Source organism: Nothobranchius furzeri, chromosome 11 (assembly GCF_043380555.1).
Source record: "Nothobranchius furzeri strain GRZ-AD chromosome 11, NfurGRZ-RIMD1, whole genome shotgun sequence".
NCBI classification, from domain to species: Eukaryota; Metazoa; Chordata; class Actinopteri; order Cyprinodontiformes; family Nothobranchiidae; genus Nothobranchius; species Nothobranchius furzeri.
The window spans coordinates 585001-609957 of record NC_091751.1 but is presented as its reverse complement, the minus strand read 5'-3'; the positions used below and the strand labels follow the sequence as shown (position 1 = coordinate 609957).

The window sequence follows — 24957 nt, the reverse complement described above, 5'->3', positions numbered from 1 at the left end:
TGTATAGATTTAATAATGTATGAATGTATGAACAGGTGTATGTATGTATAGATGTATTAATATATGAATGTATGAAGAGGTGTATGTATTTATAGATGTATTAATGTATGAATAGATGTATGTATATATAGATGTATGAATATATGAACAGGTGTATGTATTTATAGAAGTATTAATGTATGAATGTATGAACAGGTGTATGTATTTTTAGATGTATGAATGTATGAACAGGTGTATGTATGTATAGATGTATGAATGTATGAACAGATGTATGTATATATAGATGTATGAATGTATGAATAGATGTATGTATACATAGATGTATGAATGTATGAACAGGTGTATGTATGTTTAGATGTATTAATGTATGAATGTATGAACAGGTGTATGTATTTATAGATGTACGAATGTATGAATAGATGTATGTATATATAGATGTATGAATGTATGAACAGGTGTATGTATGTATAGATTTAATAATGTATGAATGTATGAACAGGTGTATGTATGTATAGATGTATTAATGTATGAATGTATGAAGAGGTGTATGTATTTATAGATGTATTAATGTATGAATAGATGTATGTATATATAGATGTATGAATATATGAACAGGTGTATGTATTTATAGAAGTATTAATGTATGAATGCATGAACAGGTGTATGTATTTTTAGATGTATGAATGTATGAACAGGTGTATGTATGTATAGATGTATTAATGTATGAATGTATGAACAGGTGTATGTATATAGATGTATTAATGTATGAATAGATGTATGTATATATAGATGTATGAATGTATGAACAGGTGTATGTATATATAGATGTATGAATGTATGAATAGATGTATGTATGTATAGATGTATGAATGTATGAACAGGTGTATGTATTTATAGATGTATGAATGTATGAATAGATGTATGTGTATATAGATGTATGAATGTATGAATAGATGTATGTATGTATATATATATATATATATATATATATATAGCTGTATGAATGTGTGAATAGATGTATGTATATATAGATGTATGACTGTATGAACAGGTATGTATAGATGTATGAATGTATGAACAGGTGTATGTATGTATAGATGTATGTATATATAGATGTATGAATGTATGAACAGATGTATGTATATATAGATGTATGAATGTATGAATAGATGTATGTATACATAGATGTATGAATGTATGAACAGATGTATGTATATATAGATGTATGAATGTATGAATAGATGTATGTATACATAGATGTATGAATGTATGAACAGGTGTATGTATTTATAGATGTATGAATGTATGAATAGATGTATGTATATATAGATGTATGAATGTATGAACAGGTGTATGTATTTATAGATGTATTAATGTATGAATGTATGAACAGGTGTATGTATGTATAGATGTATTATTTTATGAATGTATGAAGAGGTGTATGTATGTATAGATGTATTAATGTATTAATAGATGTATGTATATATAGATGTATGAATATATGAACAGGTGTATGTATTTATAGAAGTATTAATGTATGAATGTATGAACAGGTGTATGTATTTTTAGATGTATGAATGTATGAACAGGTATATCTATGTATAGATGTATTAATGTATGAATGTATGAACAGGTGTATGTATGTATAGATGTATTAATGTATGAATGTATGAACAGGTATATCTATGTATAGATGTATTAATGTATGAATGTATGAACAGGTATATCTATGTATAGATGTATTAATGTATGAATGTATGAACAGGTGTATATATATAGATGTATTAATGTATGAATAGATGTATGTATATATAGATGTATGAATGTATGAACAGGTGTATGTATGTATAGATGTATGAATGTATGAACAGGTGTATGTATTTATAGATGTATGAATGTATGAATAGATGTATGTATATGTATAGCTGTATGAATGTGTGAATAGATGTATGTATATATAGATGTATGACTGTATGAACAGGTATGTATAGATGTATGAATGTATGAACAGGTATATGTATGTATAGATGTATGAATGTATGAATAGATCTATGTATATATAGATGTATGAATGTATGAACAGGTATGTATAGATGTATGAATGTATGAACAGGTGTATGTATGTATAGATTATGAATGTATGAGTAGATGTATGTATATATAGATGTATGACTGTATGAACAGGTATGTATAGATGTATGAATGTATGAGTAGATGTATGTATATATAGATGTACGTATGAATGTTCAGACAGAGAAACAGGTACAGTTAATAGACATTCAGCTGAACTGACCGTAGCACCGTCGTTGCCAGGGAGACCATCCAGACCATCTTTGCCGGGAAGACCCTTGACATAAATAATGAGAAAATTACATTTATTAAGTTAAAATATCAAAACCTAATGTTTCAACTTTAAATATTATAGATTTGAAGAAAATCATTCAGAAACTCCACTCACAGGCTTTCCCGATTCTCCTGCTCTTCCCTGCTTTCCCATTTCACCAGGAAGACCCTTTTAGAACAGACGAGTCATCATGCTCAGACATTTTTGACAATAATCAAAGCTAACAAAGATTTAAACCATGAATGATGAGTTTTGTGTGTAATGAATCTCTTACTGGTGGCCCAGTTTGTCCTGATTGGCCTGGCAGACCCCGTGGACCCTCTGGACCCTTTAAAACAGGAAATCTAGTTAAAGTTTTAACAAGCTCTTACATTATGCTGACACTTAAACCCAACTAAAACTACTACACAACATATGGTAAATGGCCTGATATAGCACCTTCTAGAGTCCTGGAACCCCCCAAGGCGCTTTACAACACAACCAGTCATTCACCCATTCACACACACATTCACACGCTGTTGGGGATGAGCTACGATGTAGCTACAGCTGCCCTGGGGCGCACTGACAGAGGAGAGGCTGCCGAGCACTGGCACCACCGGTCCCTCCGAACACCACCAGCAGGCAAGGTGGGTTAAGTGTCTTGCCCAAGGACACAACGGCAGCGACAGACTGAGCGGGGCTCGAACCTGCAACCTTCCGATTACGGGGCGAGCACTAAACTCCTGTGCCACCGTCGCCCCATTGAACATATGGGATGTTTCCCCTCCAAGTTAGACCTCACACTGCACTGATTCTTAGAAACAAGTGTGTGTGGAGATGAGAGCTAAGAGTGCTAGAGGGAGGTATTTAGCTGTGTGTGTGTGTGTGTGTGTGTGTGTGTGTGTGTGTGTGTGTGTGTGTGTGTGTGTGTGTGTGTGTGTGTGTGTGTCACTGTTTCCCGTTTACTTCAGAAGCCTGAAAGGCCGCTCAAGTGTGCAAAACACAAACCCAAAAAGAGAAAATCAAGAAAGATGCAAAAAATTAAATATGAAATTTCTAAAAATGTTAAAGTTGATGCATTTTGTTTGAAAATGTGCTTACTGGAGGTCCAGGAAGGCCATCCACACCAGGAAGTCCATTTTCACCTTTCCTTCCCTGAAAGACATCAGTTGGACTGATTTAAATTTCAGTACAAAATATCAATTACATCATATAAAAAACTATTAAACTTAAAATATTCCTACATGAAAAAGACTCCATAAGAAGAAAATAAAAATGAGTGATGTATAAAAGCATGCAACTCCTAGTTACTTTATCATTTTGTGTTTTTTAAGTGCATGCAGCGGCTGTGTCCGACGGTCTGCTCGTGGTCTGCTTGTTTAAGTCTAATCCTTTGAAAGTGAAACATATTTGTCCTTTGAGATCTTGCCATAAGCATTGCTCTTCTTTAGAGTTTTGTACCTACATCTAGTCCGGACTTGGGAAATGGACCTTCTCTTTGACAGCAGCTGATGACAGTCCCTTCTTGTTTGCTAACATATCAGCTACTTTAGCCCTCCAGTACCTAGAGTATAATGCTTCAGCATTGTGCCGTGATGTCTTGCATTAAACCTTTTAATTTGTTGAAATAAAACATAGTGTTTCTGACTGTGTTTAAAGCTAAATACGTGAAAAATGTAGAAGCTACACTGTAAAAAATATGCGTCAAGATAAGACAACTCCTATAGTGTGCTTTCATTTACTAACCTTACTACAAGGAAATAATACTTATACTCAAAAAGAAGAGTTGAACTCAATTCCCCAAACCACTGCTAATGTTAATAAATAGAAGGTGCCCATAGAAGGGGAGCACTGACTCAATGGTGCCCCCAAGGGGTGGCCAGTGGTGAAAATCGCTGCCCCCCCAGCAAAAGCCAGTGTTAATAAATCATATTAATGTTCACTCAAACCATAAATTGATCATATTTATTCAAGACATATTTGTAAAACAAAAATAAAAATGATACAATTAATGAGTACAGAAATAATCATAATAAAAAATACATGTGTTTATGCTGCTCACCATTTTCTACAAGTGTTATGTCCATATTATTTTGTGAACACTGCAGCAGGTGAAAAAATAATAATTTTAAAATAAAATTTGAAAGAACATTTTAAATAACTGAAATGTATTTTTCTGGAATGTATTTGTAAAATTTAAGTTAAATGTTTTGGATACGTACTGTTTGCTTTTTATAAAAACAAATAAAGGTGCAATGCAATGCATCACCACAGGCTAAACTCTCCCAGAGTTACCATAAAGACCAGTCTGGTGTGCCACCCCAAACATTTCTTTGGCCCCGTCTGGCCACCCCTATCAAAATTTTCTGGAGGCGCCCCTGCACTGACTGTTGATGTTTTACATAAAAAATGTAAGTAGAGCTTTTAAAATAACTATAATTTGATAAGAGTTAATGCAGTAGGTATAAGTACCTACAGCAGATAAAAGTTGTGTCCTAGAAAAAGTCTCTAGAAACACAATCATCCGTATGAAAGCACAAGCTAAACATTTTCATGTTTGTATTGTTTAGAATGTGGTTCCAGTGGGCAAATGTCATACATGGTATTGTAAATGACATTTTACAGTTTGAAGAAAATGTTTCTCAGCCTATTTTACCCATTTCCTACCATCTTCCCATTTTATGTTCTTTGTAAACATTCGGCCTTCGCACCATGCTGTCACAGAGAACAGCTTAGCTCGCATTAGCCCTTTGTAGACTACTATTGCAAATTAACAATACATTACTCCTGGCCTTAAAGCATCCAGAAGGGGTATTATGATTAGTACTTTCATCAAAAAATGTCATAATGACTCTTCAAAATGCCTGCTGTTCTCTGGTGGAGGATTTACAAGGGGCCAATGCCCAATTTTTTATTATTATTTGATAGCGGTATGTATTTGCAAAGCTATATAACGTAGATTGCAGCTAAATTTTTTCAAACCACAAAAACCCCTAAAAAAATAAAGAGTATTTGTTAAAACTTCTCACCCTTTGGCCGGGTTCTCCATGTTCACCAGGTAGTCCTTGTGCACCAGCAGGACCCTGAGGAACGGAGCATCAAGTGAGAGTCCATAAAACGTGGCTGTTCAGCACAACTGATGTTTTTTGCTCAGTATGACATAGACTACAGCAGCAACAAGGTAGCCATAAATCATGTTTCTCACAGGGGGCCCTGGAGGACCATCTGCCCCGGGTGGCCCAGGAGGTCCGGCTTCTCCCTGAAACAAGTGCAAAACAATGCAAGAATTATACCCAAACCGTAGAAAATAAAAATACCAAACGCTAAAAAAAACTAAGCTTTGTGCCAATGATACTGCAGGTTGTCCTTTTTTGGTATTGACAGTCTGGTACAGGCTCTCGAATTGCAAAAAGATCAGAGAAACAAGAATGTCACAACTCTATAATTCAGTTCTGGCTCACTGTCCGCTCTTTTATTGGTCCTATTGTGTTGGAGCCTCAGACAATCAGAACTAAAACTAAAGATTTGTTTAAAGCTGTGATCCTGTCAGTAAATGCTGAGTGGCTAGTTCGTTCAGTAATGCTAAGAATTGCTATGTCATAGTTAAAATAATCCAATAAGGACAAACATTCTCACAAATGGCCACTTTAGTACTTAGTAGTTCAAGTGTCTGCAACACAGCAGCAGTTTTACTGTATTAGATTTTGAGCAGTCACATGTTTTTTTCATAGTGGATAATATTTAAAAACAACAGAAACTATAAATATAAAAGAATACAGCAAACGTCATGACCAATGTGTTACAAACACATCATAATCTAAAATTATGCCAAGTAATGTTGAACATTTACTCACTTTCTCGCCCCGAAGGCCCTCCGTTTGTACCTAGAACATCATTAGACAGATTAGATGAGCGTTTCAATAAAACTTCATGAATACAACTGCAACGGATTAAAAGAAAAACTGGTGATCACCTTTGATTTTTATCATTAAAACAACTTTATTTGAAATAGTGTTCATAATGTTCTTATGGTCAAAATATTTTTTGGTAAACAACATTTTCTGATTCTGATTAAAGATGAAAGTACTCATGGGTAAAAAGAAAAAGCTAATGTGAATGTGATGTTCCTGTTATTTTCTTTCTGCATCTAATACATTCAGCATACAATACTTTAAGTGAACAAATATTCATCTTCTGGATGCAGTCAAACTTCCTCCAGTTAAACAAAGACAAGACTGAAGGTATTGTTTTTGTAAATAAAAAGGATCCTGATCGACATGGCTCCAGAGGAATTGCGACAAAGACCCAGGTTAGAAATCTTGGTGTCATAAGTGATTCAGACCTTAGCTTCACTGGTCACGTTAAGGCCATAACTATAGCTTTTTATCAGCAGCAGCAGCTGAGTCTATCTATCTAGCAGCTGCTAGAGTCTTAACAAGAACTAGGAGAAACAAGCACATCGCTCCTGTTCTTAAATCTCTACACTGCTTACCAGTAAACTACACAATCAAAGTGCTACTACTAGTCTATAAATCACTTAATGGACATAGGGCCAGAATACTTGTTGAGTCTCCTTCATGTCAGCTGGTAGAACTCCGGTTCAGAACCAAACAGTGAAGCAGCTTTATGGGCTCGACACACGGGAGGCGACATTCCCTCTCCGCCATTCATTTTCAATGAGACATGCGCGACAAAGCGATAATCGCGGGTCTCTCTCCTACTAAGTGAAACGCGAAAAACGTGCGTGTGAAATTTTGCACTCGTGCACGTGTCATGCACGGACGACCCAGCGACGCAATCCCAGAAAGTTGAAACATTTTCAACTTTTCATCGCTGTCGCTCGGACGAGGACCAATCAACGGAGGTTTCATTCACTGACCAATGAGCGGACAGGATGCTCCGTACACCTCCGAGCAAACATGGAGGAGAAGTTGATTATTATTATGTTTTATAGTAAAATCTGAAGTAAGATTTCACATAACTCTAGCAGCACCTTGTGAAACATCACATCTACCGCTTTATTAACTCTGAACCGCTTAAATAACCTTAATTCCCTCCAACCTGACACAGCCAATCAAAACAACGGAAGTTTCGATTTCACCATGGAACAGAACGCGTAGACGGCTTTGCCGCTGGCCGCTGCCGCGGGTCGCCTCCCGTGTGTCAGGTAATAAAAGCGACAGCGACAAATCTCGCTGATCGCGGTCGTTTGTCGCCTCCCGTGTGTCGAGCCCATTAGTACGATGCTGCACACGGATGGAATCAGCTTTTTTATGAGCTCAAATGTGCCCCAACTCCAGTAACTTTTAAATCTAAATAGAAAACCTTCATGTATCCATCTGCCTTTGAATGACTGCTCTTATGCTGCATGTTCTGATCTTCTCACCCTTTGACTTTGTTTTTGTTTTGTTTTTTAATCTGAAATTAGTTTTTTATTTGTGCTGTATCGTTGATTTTAATGTTCTTGCTAATGGAAAGCACAATAAATTGTCTGTGTATGAAATGTGCTATATAACTAAAGCTGCCTTGCCTTCGCTCACTTTTGCTTCTAAAAATACATCCGGTTTCAATTTTCTTATTTTAGTCCATGATATGTAAGAAAAGTAGGATGTAGAATTAAATTTCTATTCTAGGTTTATGAAGTTTGCCGTTAGAAAAAATAAAAAAATAAGAAAAGCTGGACTTTTTTTTATTGCTGATCTATTCTATATGGAAAACATTTTTAATTGTCAGACATTTTATGTTCTTCCTCACGTTGGTAAAAATATAATTTTCTATATCTTCTTTACATCTCACATGTATTACGTAAAATAGATACATAACATTTTATTGTATCAGCAGCTATTTTAAGTCAAGGGCCACGTAAAGCCAACGAGAAGACCACAAATGGCCCACAGGCTGCACTTTGGACATCTTTAATCTAAAAATTGTAATTTTACTTTTGTTTTTGATGTATTTTTGGGACTTACCACATCTCCGGGTAATCCAGGGAGGCCTCTTTCACCCTGTGACACAGTTCACACAGCAGCATCAAGCACCATCACACCACCATAATCTACACGTAATAGCATGGCTTCCACCATAATTGATGAGACGAGTCATGTAAAAGTGTGTATTTATTGTCGACTGAAGGGAAGTAAAGTACTGTGCGAGTGCTTTGTGCGTGTGCTGGCTTTTGTCTGTGTGTCTACAAAAATGAGGAAACCATCAATGTCAGTAATTACAGACAAATGAACTCAGCATTAGATTTGAGCTAACAACCATGTTGCTCAGAGGAAACCGCAGAATGTCTGGAGAAAGCAGACAGAAGCCCAGTGATAAGAATTCATATCAGCTCTACTTGAGACACCACAGATCTGGTAAAAACAGTTATTTCAGCTCTAGGGTTGTACATGGCATTTCATAATACGGATTATCCACTGTGGTCTGGTTTTAAAAAAGGTCTAAAATTGTCTAAAGCCAATGTCAACAGATTCTAACCTGCAATCATTCATCACATAAAAAACCCAGATTAGTAAAATCAGTTGAAGACACAACAGACCCACCACTAGCAGCTATAGGCCCGTTTCCACTATTGGAACTTCTGGATAGTTTTACCTGACATTTGTGGCACGATGGCTTTACATTTGACCAGGTTGTCCCAAGAAGACAACTGTCTGGGTTAGTTCAGGGACACAACACGTGTGCTCATGGGGTACGTACTAGAAAATGGGCGTGTAGAGTTGCTGAGTGGAACTTGTGTTTGTTTATTGGCTGTGACTCAGTGGGAAATGATATCGGCAGACGTCACCAAACAACCAGCATTTAGAAAATTGGAAGAATTGCTGGTGAGGACTCACACATATAGCACCATGAAAATGGCTAATGTTCTGATCAATGATTAGCACATCTTTATGCCACAGAGCCACCCTCCCCTAGCCTGGCAAGCCATCCTATAGACCCCTGTAATGTTATTGTTTACATCCGGGTAATAGCACACATCCACACAACACTGGAGGGCAAACGGACCCTCTGTAGCCAATGATCCAGACCTGTATCTCCATGATTTAAGGTAACAACATAAAAGCTAGGGATTTAGATACTATTTTGGATCACCCAACACATCTTTGAGCAGATGATCAAAAAGGTACATGTCAAAGCGAACGTTGTTTAGTGCAAAGCTTCCATTTGGAATAGCCAATGAGCCGGGGATGACAGTGGTTGGAATTGGCCGCTGGTACGGGGATGTCTACAATTATTTGATTAACACTTCTGGACTTTACAAAGCTGAACAAAGATGAGCAAACCTCTTCTGCGCTGAGCAGGTCAATGCTCAGGTTCATGTTCAGGAAACAAAAAACAAGAAACAAGCAACACTGGGGCCTGATCTCAAGTGGGACAAACAGTTAAATAAATAAATAACTTATCTATTTGGCATACCTGACGAGCTCAGTTAACACAAAGTGAATGACAGTGAAGGCGGCCCGCTCCTATTTCAGAACACTTTTTGTGTAATTATGTAAAAATGAACTAATTTAACTCGGTTACAAAGGCATACACAGCATTAGACTATAACTTGTTTGTGTCTGTTGGAGTCTCCATGGAAAGCAGACTTTGGTGATCTTAGTCCTGATTTAGATTGGGGCAGGCTATGGGAGAGTGTCGACGTGTCCTCCAGAAATCCTGAACATCAACAAGTCCACTACCATTTTATACACCGGCTTTATCTTACTCCTAAAAACATTGCATGCAATGAAAATTATTAGAGATCCTAATTGCAAATTCTGTAATTTAGACTAAATAGGCACGTTTAAACATATGTTTTGGGAGTGCCGCCCAGTCATGGATTTCTGGAGACAGGTTGCAGGTAGGCTCTCTGCCTCGTTGAATTGCTCAGTGCCATGCCTGGTGGGTGAACTCAACCTAAATGATTTTTCACAAATCATCAGCAAAGAAAATGGTGGCTACACGCTGGAAACCACCACACTGCCTTCCTGTTCATGCCTGGACGATATTGTTTCTGGACATAGCATATTTGGAACTTTCTGTAGCGAGAGTGCACAGGGCTGGGAGTACTACATTGGAGGCCTAGAGAACTGATATTGATCGCCTCCGGACAAATTGCAATGATCAGTTTACAGCAACTGAGGCTCTGGACTAATTGGGGGGGAGGGGGGGGATTTTTGTTGGGATAATTTTTGTTTTGCATCCTCTGTAAGTCCCAACATCCTTTGTACTTGAAAAAGTTGTTGCAGCTTTCTATGAATCTTCATATAAGTTGGATGTAAAATGTTATGTACATAATTGGGACATATATATATATATATATATATATGTATATGTATATGTATATATACACATATATATATATGTATATATATATATACACACATATATATATATATACATATATATATACATATATATATATATATATATATATATATATATATATATATATATATATATATGTGTGTGTGTGTGTGTGTGTTTAGACATATATATATATATATATATATATATATATATATATATATATATATATGTATGTGTGTGTAGACATATATTTATATATATATATATATATATATATATATATATATATATATATATATATATATGTGTGTGTGTGTGTGTGTATATAAATATATGTGTATACACACACACATACATATATATGTATACATATATATATATATATATGTGTGTGTGTGTGTGTGTGTGTGTGTGCGTGCACATATATATATATATATATATATATATATATATATATATATATATGTGTGTGTGTGTGTATATATAAATATATGTGTATACACACACACATATATATATACATATATATATATATATATGTGTGTGTGTGTGTGTGTGTATACACATATATTTATAAATATATATATATATATATATATATATATATATATATATATATATATATATATATATATATATATATATATATATGTGTATATATAAATATATGTGTATACACACACACGCACACGCACACACACACATATATATATATATGTATATATATATATATACATATATATATTTCAAAAAGGGCCGCTACACTGAAACTGCTCTGTTAGCAGTGACTGAATCCTTAAAAGAAGCTAGAGCGACTGCCAAATCTTCGGTGCTTATCCTGCTCGACTTATCGGCAGCATTTGACACTGTCAACCATGGCTTCCTTTTGTCCACACTCTCTAGCATGGGCATCACAGAGAATGCACACGCCTGGTTTGAATCATACCTCACAGGACAATCATTCAGCGTATCTTGGCTTGGACAATCCTCTACCGTGCACCATCTTGCCACAGGAGTCCCCCAGGGCTCTGTACTAGGACCTCTTCTCTTTGCCATATACACCACCTCACTGGGTGAGATCATTCGATCACATGGCTTCTCCTACCACTGCTATGCAGACGACACCCAGCTCTGTCTGTCATTTCCACCGGATGACCACACTGTCTCTGCACGAATATCAAACTGTCTCTCTGACATATCAAAATGGATGAAATCCCACCATCTCCAACTCAACCTCTCTAAAACTGAACTACTTGTCATCCCAGCAAAACCATCCATACAGCACAATATCTCAATCCAGAATGACTTCCTATCTCTGGCTCCTTCAAAGGCAGTTTGAAATCTGGGTGTTGTGATTGATGAACACCTGGCCTTTAAAGATCATGTTGCCTCTGTTGCTCGTTCATGCCGCTTTGCGCTGTACAACATACGAAAGATCAGACCATACCTAACACAACATGCCACCCAGCTCCTGGTGCAATCTACTGTCATCTCCCGCCTCGATTAATGCAACGCCCTTCCAACTGGGCTTCTAGGGAGCTAGGATTGGGACAATATTCAGCGTAACTTGTACCAAGTTTTGTAACTTCGAACATGTTTCATCACATGTAACTTTGGATTCGTAACTTGTAACTTTAGTTTTCTAACTTGTAATTCTCAATTCGTACTTGTATTTCTTGTTTTGTAACAGGAAATTTTCATTTTGTACATGTATTTTTTATTTTGTAGAATCAAACTTTTATTTTGTACATTTACTACTCATTTTGTAACATCAAACATTCATTCAGAAACATGAAACTTTCGTTTTGTAACTAGCAGACTTCCAAATTGAAAAAATCAAGGTACAAGTTTGAAATCAAAACTCTCAAAACACACATTTCATTCTACAGGTACAAACCTCAAATCTACAGTTACAGATCTTTTTGTCTCAATTCTAGCTTCGGTGGGAGGAACTTGGGTGGAACCAATGAGAGCACGAGTCTTAGCTACCAATCACGTTTCTCGAATTCCTGTCCAATCATTGGGAGAGGAGGGCAGGGTTCTGTCAGAGCTGTAGAGAGTTACGACACTCCAGTAGACTCCTATGGAAAGAATGGAATGCGGGAGTCACGTGGTTCATGTAGCTTCGAATAGTTCCAAACAGCCCCGCCTCGGTGTTTCGGAAGTATTCTCTCCGGTAAGTTGATGAAATGTCATCATTTTGTTGCATTGTGAAGCGTTAGCTAACCGTTTCGTACCAAAATAAGCCAACGATGATATTTTATGTTGCCAGTTCTAGCTAGATAACCTTTAATGAGCTAACTGTGTGTAGCTTGTTGGTTGTGAGCAGGAGAATGAGCTGTAGACGGGTTTCTTTCGGTTTGTTTGATTCTACGTTTTAAAAATATTCCCCACAGTTTGAAATAGGTTATAAACTTTTTACATTATTAGTTTTATTTGGGATTTTTCTGTACAATACGTTGCTGTATCAACACGAACATGCATCAGAAATGGAAGCACAAATGGAGAGACCAATAATAAAGAAAATGTGATTGTGAAGACAAGTAATTATTTAATATTTTTCAGTTAATAACACTGACTACAACGAACTGCTGAAGCATGAGACAAACCGGATTACGAACGTAAGAAGATATGTTGTTCTGTTTTGTGGACTCAAGTAATAAGAATAGAATTACGATATTTCAAGAACAGTAGTCGAACAATAACTTTTAAAAATTAGACATAAAACTGCTCATTTCCACTTGCTTTATAATATTAGCATTTGCAATTTTGTTATTAAGGAATGACAAGAAATAGGAATTAACAATAAATAAATGTCAAAGAGTAACTAAAACAAAGATCTTATGTAACCATTAAAGGTTAAACTGTGTTGTGTGTCCATCTTCATGTTTTCATAGTGGCTGAGCGGAGAGCTGACCAGGAACAACGGCGGTGGCAAATCCCAGTTGGGTCTGTGATGGAGTGATGCACGCCTGGAGTGATTGCCATCTCATCCACAGTGAGCACACACTCTCTTTCCATCTCTGTCAGATTTTAACCTTCAAACTGAGCATGTCACACACCTCTCCTAACACACCTGGTTCCAGTTTAACGGGCTGCATTTGTCTGTGCAGGTTCTAACATCGGGCAGAGGGATACTCGTGTCCTGAAGAAACCTGCAGCCTGTTGAACCCACTGAAAAACAGAGCTGTACGGCCTTTTTGATTGTCTATTTACTCCATTTAATGCCTCTTGTGTTTTTCATGCCTTTTTGACTTTCTGTTTCCTCCCTTAGGTTTTCCAGCTGGGTTCCCTGGTTGCAGCCTGTTCCTTTCTCCTCCTGGCCCTGACGCCGGCTCGTCATGGCTTCCTGGGATGTCCCTCTCTCCTGATACCATCTCATGCCCCCTCTCACTTTCCCCCATCTCATTTGCCTCACTGCTGCTGCTGCTTTCCTCATTCTCTGAAATTATAATGGCACTTTTAGAATAAACAATCATTTTAAAATAAAATAAATACAAATGTCTAATATTTCAAAAGATTTGTACCACAGTTTACTGGAGTACAGCATGTGTGGTCACTGGTCAGTGGACCAACATGCAGTGGTTCTGCTGTACTTCTCACTGCGGGGTCCTTCCTCCTCCTTGGTTCAGGGCGATGAACAAACGTAGCATCAGCCCTGAGTCTCACCTTGCCTCGCCTAGTCTTAGTAAACTGTCCCTCCTCTACATGTGCCTGTAGACTGGTGTATTAGTTTATTTCCTGCCACATTTAACAGTTTAATTGCAGCCTTGTGCAGTTGAGAGCAGAGCATGTAGAGCCTTGATAGAAAACATGTGAGAGTGCACATTAAACTCGCTGCACACAGCTTTTTGTGATTGTGATCTCTGGTCATGGTGAGGTTGCTCCTGCTGACTTGAGCCAACCATTTTCTTCTTCTCTCTGCGTCTTTGGGGAAGCCGTAATTCTGATTCCTCCCTCAGACCGATTGCTGTATGCAGCGCAGCCAACCATGTAAGATAATCAACCTATAAAGGGATTATTGAAATACTAATTTTGTACATATAGAAATATTGAACTGAACCAAAAATATAGAGATGTAAAATTACATTTAAAATTTTATCCAATCCTAAAATTAGTGACTTCAAATTTTAACCCACAGACACATTTTATTTTGATAATCCAAATAAAGTTATTCAAAAGAGTTTCATTAGGTCTTGAGTACATTGCTCATAATTAATGATTCAGCTTATTTGTGCATATGTGATGACTAAACAATGTTGGTAAAATGCTTTATTAAAATGCTATTATACATGTTGTACATGTTTGGTATTCATTTTTACACAGTTAACACTTTTTATCTACCGTGTTTGACCATACAGTTTTATTGAAAATTTCTTTGTAATTAGTTGCTATAGAAGCCAGATAAGCTGGGTTATAGATGCATGTACTGTCTTCACATAGAAATATAAGGTAATGATTGTAAAATGTATTCTACTGAACATAATAGATCATCATTCTAAGCATAAACAGCTGCATGTTTTCTTCAAGGTAAGCTGGAGCTGAATTCTAGCTTTCAATAAACACTTTAAAATGGATATTACAACTCGAGTTTAGGGCTTCTTGTAGGACTTAAAGTTATTAAATATGCTTATATTAGAGCAGTGTGTTGCATTACTACATCAGATTTATTGCTATAATATATTATAGTAATGTATGTGGTCTAAATATGTTCTACAGTGTGTTAGGACTGTCGTATTCCTGTAATGTAGAACAGTCACAGGTGTTTGTCTTCCTACAAATGCTCGGAAAAATATAAATTGGCTACTTTGTGAAGGAGTTAGGACATAATATATAATATAATATATAACATTATTCAATAATTACCACGAATCGCCAAGGGAAATATGATTATATTAAATTTTTGTGATTAGTCCCACCATACGCCGTTCAAACTGACTTACGGCGCTGGGATGTTTGGAACTGAGAGCTCCATGAACCACGTGACCGCGAGTCGGCGAGTTCAAGGAGTGTCGTAACTCTCTACAGCTCTGACAGAACCCCGCCCTCCTCTCCTAATGATTGGACAGGAATTCGAGAAACGTGATTGGTAGCCAAGACTCGTGCTCTCATTGGTTCCACCCAAGTTCCTCCCACTGACGCTAGAATCGAGACAAAACGATCTGTAACTGTAGATTTGAGGTTTGTACCTGTAGAATGAAATGTGTGTTTTGAGAGTTTTGATTTCAAACTTGTACCTTGATTTTTTCAATTTGGAAGTCTGCTAGTTACAAAACGAAAGTTTCATGTTTCTGAATGAATGTTTGATAGGGATGGGTACCGAATTTGGTACTTTTTAAGGTACCGACCGTATTCCATAGTACCGACCGAGCACCGATTCACGTCATTTCAAACGGTGCCTCGTTTCGGTACCCGTCCATCATAACGAGAACTTGCCAAGACAGCTGCGCATGCGCAAGAGCGTTATGTCGTCGCTTGCTGTGAGCCAGTTGTAAACAGAGCAGCATGGTAGAAAGAACGCACGCTAACGCTTGGGTCCACTTCACTAAATGTGATGGGTAACTGGGTGATGATGAAACCAGCGACAACTATCTAAGTGAGACATCCTCGTCTTAATCTCCTCCGGTAGGTAAATATAATTAGCTTGATATGTTAGCTTCCGTTTCGCTAATGGTGCGTTCACTTTCTCCTCGGAACTCCGAATTTCCAACTAGAAGAACATGAACGCATTCTAAAGTTTGGCTTCACTTTACTAAATGTGACGGGTGATGATGAAACCAGCGACAATGATCTAAGTGTGAGGCATCATCGTTTTAATCTGCTCCAGCAGCTAAATAAACTGTTTAAGATAACGTTAGCTTGGTATGTTAGCTTCCATTGCCACCATTGTTATCAGCTAATGGTGTGTTCACTTTCTCCTCGGAAATTCTAACTTCCCAGTAGGAAAAATCAAAAGAGAAAGGACGGCAAAAGGAATGAAGATACACAGTAAATTTAGTTCACAGTAAAGATGTTTGCTTCAGTTTAATTATCAGCTTATAAAACTACAAGGACGATGTTAAAATACAAACAGTTGAATGTTATTTATCGTGATATTTATCAAATATGGTTATGTATTGAGAAAAATATATATTTAATTATAAAAGAGAATTAAAATAATAAACACTCAAAAGTATCAAATTGGTACCGTTAAGTACCGGTATCGATTCCTAGGTACCGGGAATTAGTACCGGATCGATTCAAATGTCAAAGGTACCCATCCCTAATGTTTGATGTTACAAAATGAGAAGTAAATGTACAAAATAAAATTTTGATTTTACAAAATAAAAAATACATGTACAAAATACAATGTTCCTGTTACAAAACAAGAAATGCAAGTACGAACTGAGAATTACAAGTTAGAAAATTAAAGTTACAAGTTACGAATCCAAAGTTACATGTGATGAAACATGTTCGAAGTTACAAAACTTGGAACAAGTTACCCTGAATATTGTCCCAATGATAGCTCCACAGTCTTCCAGCCTGTACTGTGAGACCTCTTTATGAGGCCAGAACAGTCTCAATAAGAATTAAGTCACACAACGTTTTCCACAAATGCACACGTTCATTCGGAAATCCACATTCTGTGTTTCACAAATATAATTCGGAGGAACACAAATGCACACGCTCATTCGGAAATTCACACTCTTTGACTCATAAATATAATGTGAAAAAATAAGTCACGCAACATTTTCCACAAATGCACACGCTAATTCTGAAGTTCACACTCTGTGGTTCACAAATATAATTTGTAAGAACACTTGTAATATAAACTCAGATCATACGAATTGCTGAACGTGCATTCACGGACAGCTTCTCATTTGTGAACCTTCCTGCATTCGTGAGAGAAATCGATGTGCTGAATTTTGAGACTCTCCTAACGTCGCAGGTCAACAAACGTCACCATTGGCTAATGAACCTGTCAATCAAATATATGCTTCTGCCAGGGCTGTTCGCTTTCAGCCAATCATATAGCTCCTTATGTCACACAACAGATCTGCTGTGCGCATGCGCATTGCAGTTCACAAGGCAGAGCAGGATGGACCGGTCACGATCTGTGAGTAATAGTTTTATCTTATTCCCTCGTTGTAATTTATGCAATGTTATAGAATTATGAGTAGAAGCGTTCTTCATGATCAAGTAAAATGTTTTATGTTAAATTCAGTCCAGACGTTACGTGAAGTCTGGTCCATTCTTCATCTAGTTTAACATCAAGCTAAACTCAAGTGAACATTTGTTTAGTTAGCGTATCTAGGTACCATTTTTTTAGGCCACGGTGGTCAAACTCAAGGCCTTGGTCTATTTTTATTTGCCCCGCGAAATCAAATATCAAATATATAATATTAAACTGGCCCGCCGGGCGATTTTGCTAATAAGACTACTAATCCCATAGTGCTTTGCGGCGTTAGCGCGCGAGATGAAGCAAGCCCTCTTTTATGTTTACATCATTAGCATCCATGCTAGTCGAATCAGCGTGTGCAGCGTTACCCTCAGTCTTAAACAACTGAAGATACTCCTCTAAGCACCCAGTTTACTCAGCGAGTTTCCGACTTTGAACGCCTAGAAAGAAGGTATCTGGCTGGAACAGGTGACCATCAGAGTGGAGCGAACTGAGCTTGAAATATTTGTCATGCACTTTTTCTGCTCCAAAGCATGAACGTTAATAACTGAGATATTTTCATAGAAGATAATTGCTATTTTTGGTTTTCACAGATCTTAACTTATTTAATTATCTAACATGTTATTGTATGGCTGTTGTACCTTTCATTTGGTAATTGATTGTTTTGACCCCTATAAAAATGTGTCATATGAGAGTGTTTGTGCTTGAATTACATAGATCATGTACCTGAAGGTAGCTGACAACAACCGGGCAGACACCCACCTTGCCTTCTTCAGTGAAGCTGTGAATGAGCATGGCTTTCCTCTGAGGTATTCATGTTATTCCCAACTTTACCCTCTGTTACCCTGTTACAAATCTGCTTTTGCCTAAAGTGTGTTATTGACCAAAGATAACATGCCATTTGAGGTCATATAGTAAAATCTATGGGGGGGGGGGGGGGGGGGGGGGGGAACATTTCCCTCTTTCAAAAAAAATTTCCCCAGCAGAGGGTTAATAATGCCACATTGTTTACTCACTTAGTAGCAAGGTACATAAGGAAATTTCTGTGAGACTGAAATTGATGTAGATTGTTATAGATGTGCATTAAAAATGTTTGAAGCGAGATTCTAATGTTTTTTTTTTCATGGTGAGAGGAGATCATGGCGGAGAAAATGTAGGTGTTGCAGAATTAATGTTCTCAGTTCGTGGAACTGACACCAACAGCTTCATTGCAGGAAAAAGTGTACACAATCAACGGTGAGTGTAACCTAATTTGGAAGCTTTGTGTGTGTGTGTGTGTGTGTGTGTGTGCGCGCGTGCCTGTGCCTGTTGACCTGCCCAGGGTGCACCCTTCGTCTCACACTGTGACTGCTAGAGATAGGCACCAGTCCCCCTGCGACCATTCAAAAGATAACTCAAGTTGAAAACGGATGTATGGACATGTAAATTTGTGTGTATATTATAATTTTCTTTTATTTAATCCCCCTCCAAATCCAGGATCGAGCGCCTGTGGCGTGATGTCTTCATGAGTGTTACTGGTCTATATTACAACATCCTGCACTCTCTGGAAGACCAAGACTTGCTCGACATCAGTAACATCCTTCACATGTTTTGTTGCCACTATATTTTCTTGTCTCGCATCCAGGCCAGCCTGGATGTCTTTAGAGATGCGTGGGACAACCATCCAATCAGGACAGAGGAAAACATGACACCAAATCAGCTGTGGCATCTGGGCCAGGCTCTGAATCCTGTTTCTGATCCAGGGGCAAATGTATGTTCTGTTAAAATCACTGATCACATGTCAAGTTGATCCTTAACTAAAAATCAAATGTTCAACACTTTGATAATCTACCTCTGCACTATGCTTATTGGATTCAAGACAAAATGGCTGTTGAAATTACAGTTCTGTTTGTGTGCACCTCTACTGAAATGGACACTCAACTATAATGTCATGACATTACAAAGTCATGACACATCTGCAAGTTCAAAATGCAAGGCATTAGACCTTCCAGATGTGATATTCTCACTGCTGTTTTAACATAAAAGTAGCCCATTAATTAAAAAAATAATAACTTATGAAATAATGGAGATGCTAGTTTCTGCCTGACATCATTGATGTTAAGTAATTGTTAAAAGGTCATGATAGGGCTTGTATTAAATGTGTTTTCTTGAGATTCATTATGCACAATGCTCATACACACTTTCCTTTTCCAGGGTATACCGACACCAGAGATTGAATGGGAGGAGAATGGATACATGACTGAACCTCATCCTGGGATCAATGTCCCTGTACTGGACAGTCCTCTTACAGATCATGAAATTTTGGAACTGCAGGACAACATTAATCCGTTGAAACATTCAGACTCTTTTGGAGTGAACACATATCTTCACACTGTCCAGTATGTTGAGAACTTACTTGAGGCTAGATGATTACATGTGTGAAGAAGGAAGGAGAGAGAAGGTAGGGAGTTAGGAAGAAAGAAAACAATTAATGAGACAGGAAGGAAGGAAGTTAAAAAGTGAAGGAGTGGTCCATTTTAAGGTTAATGTACTGTATATTGTTATTCAAGGGATTTGCCTTTGTAAATATGAAATGCTAAAGGATAGACCCCAAAATAGATGTCTAAATTCATTTATAGTTGTGTATTTCCTTAAAGTCTTTGTCAGCCTGATTTATTTTAGACCAAAGGATCTTTCATGGCAGTTAAAACGAAGAGTCGGAGTACCCGGCCCGGAGGGTTACCGGGGTCCCACCCTGGAGCCAGGCCTGGGGTTGGGGCCCGTGAGCGAGCGCCTGGTGGCCGGGCTTTCGCCCATGGGGCCCGGCCGGGCCCAGCCCGAACCGGATACATGGGCTCGTCCAACTGTGGACCCACCACCCGCAGGAGGAACATGAAGGGTCCGGTGCAATGCGAATCGGGTGGCAGACCAAGGCGGGAACCTTGGCGGTCCAATCCCCGGACAAGAAAACTAGTTTTTGGGACATGGAACGTCACCTCGCTGGCGGGGAAGGAGCCGGAGCTTGTGGCAGAGGTTGAGCGGTACCGGCTAGATATAGTCGGACTCACCTCGACACATTGCATTGGCTCTGGAACCCGAGACCTGGAGAGGGGTTGGACACTCTACTTTGCTGGAGTTGCTCCGGGTGAGAGGCGGAGGGCTGGGGTTGGCTTTTTGTTAGCCCCGAGACTCTCTGCCTGTGTGTTGGGGTTTACCCCGGGGGACAAGAGGGTAGCTTCCTTGCGCCTTCGGGTCGGGGAACGGGTCCTGACTGTTGTTTGTGCTTATGGGCCAAATATCAGTTCAGAGTACCCACCCTTTTTGGAGTCCCTGGGACGAGTGCTAGATAGTGCTCCATCAGGGGACTCCATTGTCCTGCTGGGGGACTTCAATGCTCACGTGGGCAATGACAGCTTGACCTGGAGGGGTGTGATTGGGAGGAACGGCCCACCTAATCAGAACTCGAGCGGTGTTTTGTTATTGGACTTCTGTGCAAGCCGCAGTTTGGCCATAACGAACACCATGTTCGAACATAAGGATGCCCATCGGTACACTTGGTACCAGGGCAGCCTAGGTCACAGGTCGATGATAGATTTTGTAGTCGTATCATCTGACCTGCGGCCGTATGTTTTGGACACCCGAGTGAAGAGAGGGGCGGAGCTGTCAACTGATCACCACCTGGTGGTGAGTTGGATCAGATGGCAAGGGAACATGCCGCGTAGACCTGGCAGACCCAAACGCATAGTGAGGGTCTGCTGGGAACGCCTGGCAGAAGAACCTGTCAAGACGGTCTTCAACTCCCACCTCCGGCAGAGCTTTGACCACGTCCCGAGAGCAGTGGGGGACATTGAGTCCGAGTGGGCCTTGTTCCACTCTGCGATTGTCGAGGCGGCTGTTGCTAGCTGTGGTCGTAAGGTGGCCGGTGCCAGTCGTGGTGGCAACCCCCGTACCCGCTGGTGGACACCAGAGGTTCGGGGAGCCGTCAGGCTGAAGAAGGAGGCCTACAGGGCGTGGCTGGTCTGTGGGTCTCCGGAGGCAGCAGACAGGTACCAGATAGCCAAGCGGGGTGCAGCAGTGGCAGTTGCCGAGGCAAAATCTCGGGCGTGGGAGGAGTTTGGTGAGGCCATGGAGAAAGACTATCGATCGGCTCCAAAGAGGTTCTGGCAAACTGTCCGGCGCCTCAGGAGAGGAAGGCAGCAACTCGCTCACACTGTTTACAGTGGGGATGGGGAGCTGCTGACGTCAACTGAGGCTATAGTCGGACGGTGGAAGGAATACTTTGAGGAGCTCCTCAATCCCACCAATGCGCATTCCGAGGAGGAACCAGAGCTGGGAGGCCTGGGGATGGACTGTCCGATCTCGGGGGCAGAAGTTGCTGAGGTAGTCAAACAACTACACAGCGGCGGAGCCCCGGGGGCGGATGAGGTTCGTCCTGGGTATCTCAAGGCTATGGATGTTGTAGGGCTGTCATGGTTGACACGTCTCTACAACATTGCGTGGTCATCGGGGGCAGTTCCTAGGGAGTGGCAGACCGGGGTGGTGGTCCCCATCTTTAAGAAGGGTGACCTGAGGGTGTGTTCCAACTATAGGGGGATCACACTCCTCAGCCTCCCTGGAAAGGTCTACGCCAAGGTACTGGAGAGGAGGGTCCGATCGATAGTTGAATCTCAGATTGAGGAGGAGCAATGTGGTTTTCGTCCTGGCCGTGGAACTGTGGACCAGCTCTATACCCTTGCAAGGGTGATGGAGGGGGCATGAGAGTTTGCCCAACCAATCCACATGTGCTTTGTGGATTTGGAGAAGGCTTATGACCGTGTCCCCAGGGGCACCCTGTGGGGGACGCTCCAGGAGTATGGGGTGGGTGGCCTTCTGTTAAGGGCCATTCAGTCCCTTTACCAGAGGAGCGTGAGTTTGGTCCGCATAGCCGGTAGTAAGTCGGACCTGTTCCCAGTGAGGGTTGGACTCCGCCAGGGCTGCCCTTTGTCACCGGTTCTGTTCATCACTTTTATGGACAGAATTTCTAGACGCAGCCGTGGTGTGGAGTGTGTCGAGTTTGGTGGCAGGAGAATCTCGTCTCTGCTTTTTGCGGATGATGTGGTCCTCCTAGCTTCATCCAGCTCTGACCTTCAGCTCTTGCTGGGTAGGTTCGTGGCCGAATGTGAAGCGGCTGGGATGAGGATCAGCACCTCCAAATCTGAGACCATGGTTCTCGACCGGAAAAGGGTGGCTTGCCACCTCCGGGTCGGGGGAGAGGTCCTACCTCAAGTGGAGGAGTTTAAGTATCTCGGGGTCTTGTTCACGAGTGAGGGTAGGAGGGATCGGGAGATCGACAGGCGGATTGGTTCGGCGTCTGCAGTGATGCGGACGCTGAGCCGATCTGTCGTGGGGAAGAGGGAGCTGAGCCAGAAAGCCAGGCTCTCGATTTACCGGTCGATCTACGTCCCAATCCTCACCTATGGTCATGAGCTTTGGGTAATGACCGAAAGAACGAGATCGCGGATACAAGCGGCCGAAATGAGTTTCCTCCGTAGGGTGGCCGGGCTCAGCCTTAGAGATAGGGTGAGGAGCTCGGACATTCGGGAGGGACTCGGAGTAGAACCGCTGCTCCTCCGGATCGAAAGGAGCCAGTTGAGGTGGTTTGGGCATCTGGTCAGGATGCCTCCTGGACGCCTCCCCGGGGAGTTGTTTCGGGCATGTCCTGCCGGCAGAAGGCCCCCGGGTCGACCCAGGACACTTTGGAGAGGTTACATCTCCAATCTGGTCCGGGAACGCCTTGGGGTCCTGCCGGAGGAGCTGGTGGACAAGGCCGGGGAGAGGACGGCCTGGAGCTCCCTAATTGGGATGCTGCCCCCGCGACCCGGACCCGGATAAGCGGAGGAAGACGAAGACGAAGACGAAGACCAGGAATGTATTTGAAAAGGCTGCTGTTCACTTCATCTATGCTACAATTCTTCAAAATGTAAATGTGCTATCATTGCTAGTGTTGGTTTAGTAACATGCATCTTCCTATGTATCCAGCTCTAATAAAAACATTTAAAGGTGAACCACCTACTTATCAAGAGATCCATTTCTTTTTACATGTTATTGTTTGAATTTTGTCTCGTTTCATAACTTTTGCTCAACATTTAAGGGGAACTGTGTTACCCTGCGATCATCTTCATTACACTTGAAAACTTGTACTATACCTCCGTCCGTCTACTTATTAAATGGAATAACATGACAAGATTCTATCTACTGGTTTTTTGATCAAGGGATGATTAGGTGTTGTGAGAAGATTCTCAATGCTACTGAGTCTGTGTTAAGTTGCAACTGGACACACAAATACCCACACACCGTTTGTTCATTTGTTCTCAGAATGAGAATAATGTCTTTTACAATTAAAAAGTTTTTTCTTGATGTCACTGAAGGCTGTGTTAGAAATATATGCAGCTCATTAAAAGGAAAAGTAACTGATGTAACCAAAAGCCTGAACACAGGAGAATAGAGACACCTGCCAAGATAAAGAGCTGGAGCTTTTGCTCCTTTTCAGAGTCACTCCCATGGAATAGGCCAGATGATTTACTAGCTTCTCTTACCTTCTCTGCAGACAATGTTTAATATGAGCTTCAAGAGGTCTCTGCCCCTAACGGGTTTGCTTTCACATAGTAAAAATGCATAATTTTTCTGAATAAGATTATTAAGAGGCCACCCATAGGGTGGAATGTTGGAAATGTAATGTAACCGGTTAGATTTGTGTCCGACTTGACGCCGACTTGCTCTGACGTCATGCATACGTAGGCAACGATAACCACTTGAGATCAAGGCGGCCGCAGATTTTGGAGCAAGGCGCTGCAGTTGTTCTCCCTCGGCTGCAAAACCTTGGGCATGATGGGAAACGCCTGGCTCTCACCTGATCTAAGATCTGATTGGTTCATATTTTGATCCAAACATCCGGTGGTAGAACATGAAATGTTAGTTGGTCACATGTATTCTGTAAATCATGTAACGTTAATGATGACAACTATATAGGCCATAAAGAGAAATGTGGTTTGTGTTCTTTTGTCATGTTTCCTATGAGCACACTGAAGCTACAGCTGATAACCTTTACTTATTATTACAGTCATGTCTTCATATACAATATATGATATCCACAAACACGTGAGGATGTGTTTCAGCTGCTAACAGGCACCAGAATTAAAATTGAAAATTAAACAAGTATGAA

The 24957-nt window shown here is 40.0% G+C and overlaps 3 protein-coding genes across 5 annotated transcripts in view; 2 read left to right on the top strand and 1 right to left on the bottom strand.

The window, feature by feature from the left end:
* The window catches only part of LOC139073049 (uncharacterized), a 725027-nt gene that overhangs the window by 626373 nt on the left and 73697 nt on the right, over positions 1-24957 (top strand). The gene's annotated exons all lie outside the window — the stretch shown is intronic.
* The window catches only part of col22a1 (collagen, type XXII, alpha 1), a 139247-nt gene that overhangs the window by 82095 nt on the left and 32195 nt on the right, over positions 1-24957 (bottom strand). For all 3 annotated transcript variants that reach the window (XM_070556159.1, XM_070556158.1, XM_070556160.1), the window contains 8 exons: positions 8293-8328; positions 6178-6207; positions 5529-5582; positions 5353-5406; positions 3425-3478; positions 2619-2672; positions 2459-2512; positions 2294-2347 (listed from right to left, as the gene is read on the bottom strand). In XM_070556159.1, coding sequence (XP_070412260.1) covers positions 2294-2347; positions 2459-2512; positions 2619-2672; positions 3425-3478; positions 5353-5406; positions 5529-5582; positions 6178-6207; positions 8293-8328 — 390 coding nt within the window. The remainder of the gene's footprint in view (positions 1-2293; positions 2348-2458; positions 2513-2618; positions 2673-3424; positions 3479-5352; positions 5407-5528; positions 5583-6177; positions 6208-8292; positions 8329-24957) is intronic.
* The window catches only part of LOC139073180 (craniofacial development protein 2-like), an 8603-nt gene continuing 1589 nt past the window's right edge, over positions 17944-24957 (top strand). The window contains exons 1-3 of the mRNA XM_070556137.1: positions 17944-18586; positions 19402-19527; positions 19971-21868. Coding sequence (XP_070412238.1) covers positions 20454-21868 — 1415 coding nt within the window. The 5' untranslated portion in view covers positions 17944-18586; positions 19402-19527; positions 19971-20453. The remainder of the gene's footprint in view (positions 18587-19401; positions 19528-19970; positions 21869-24957) is intronic.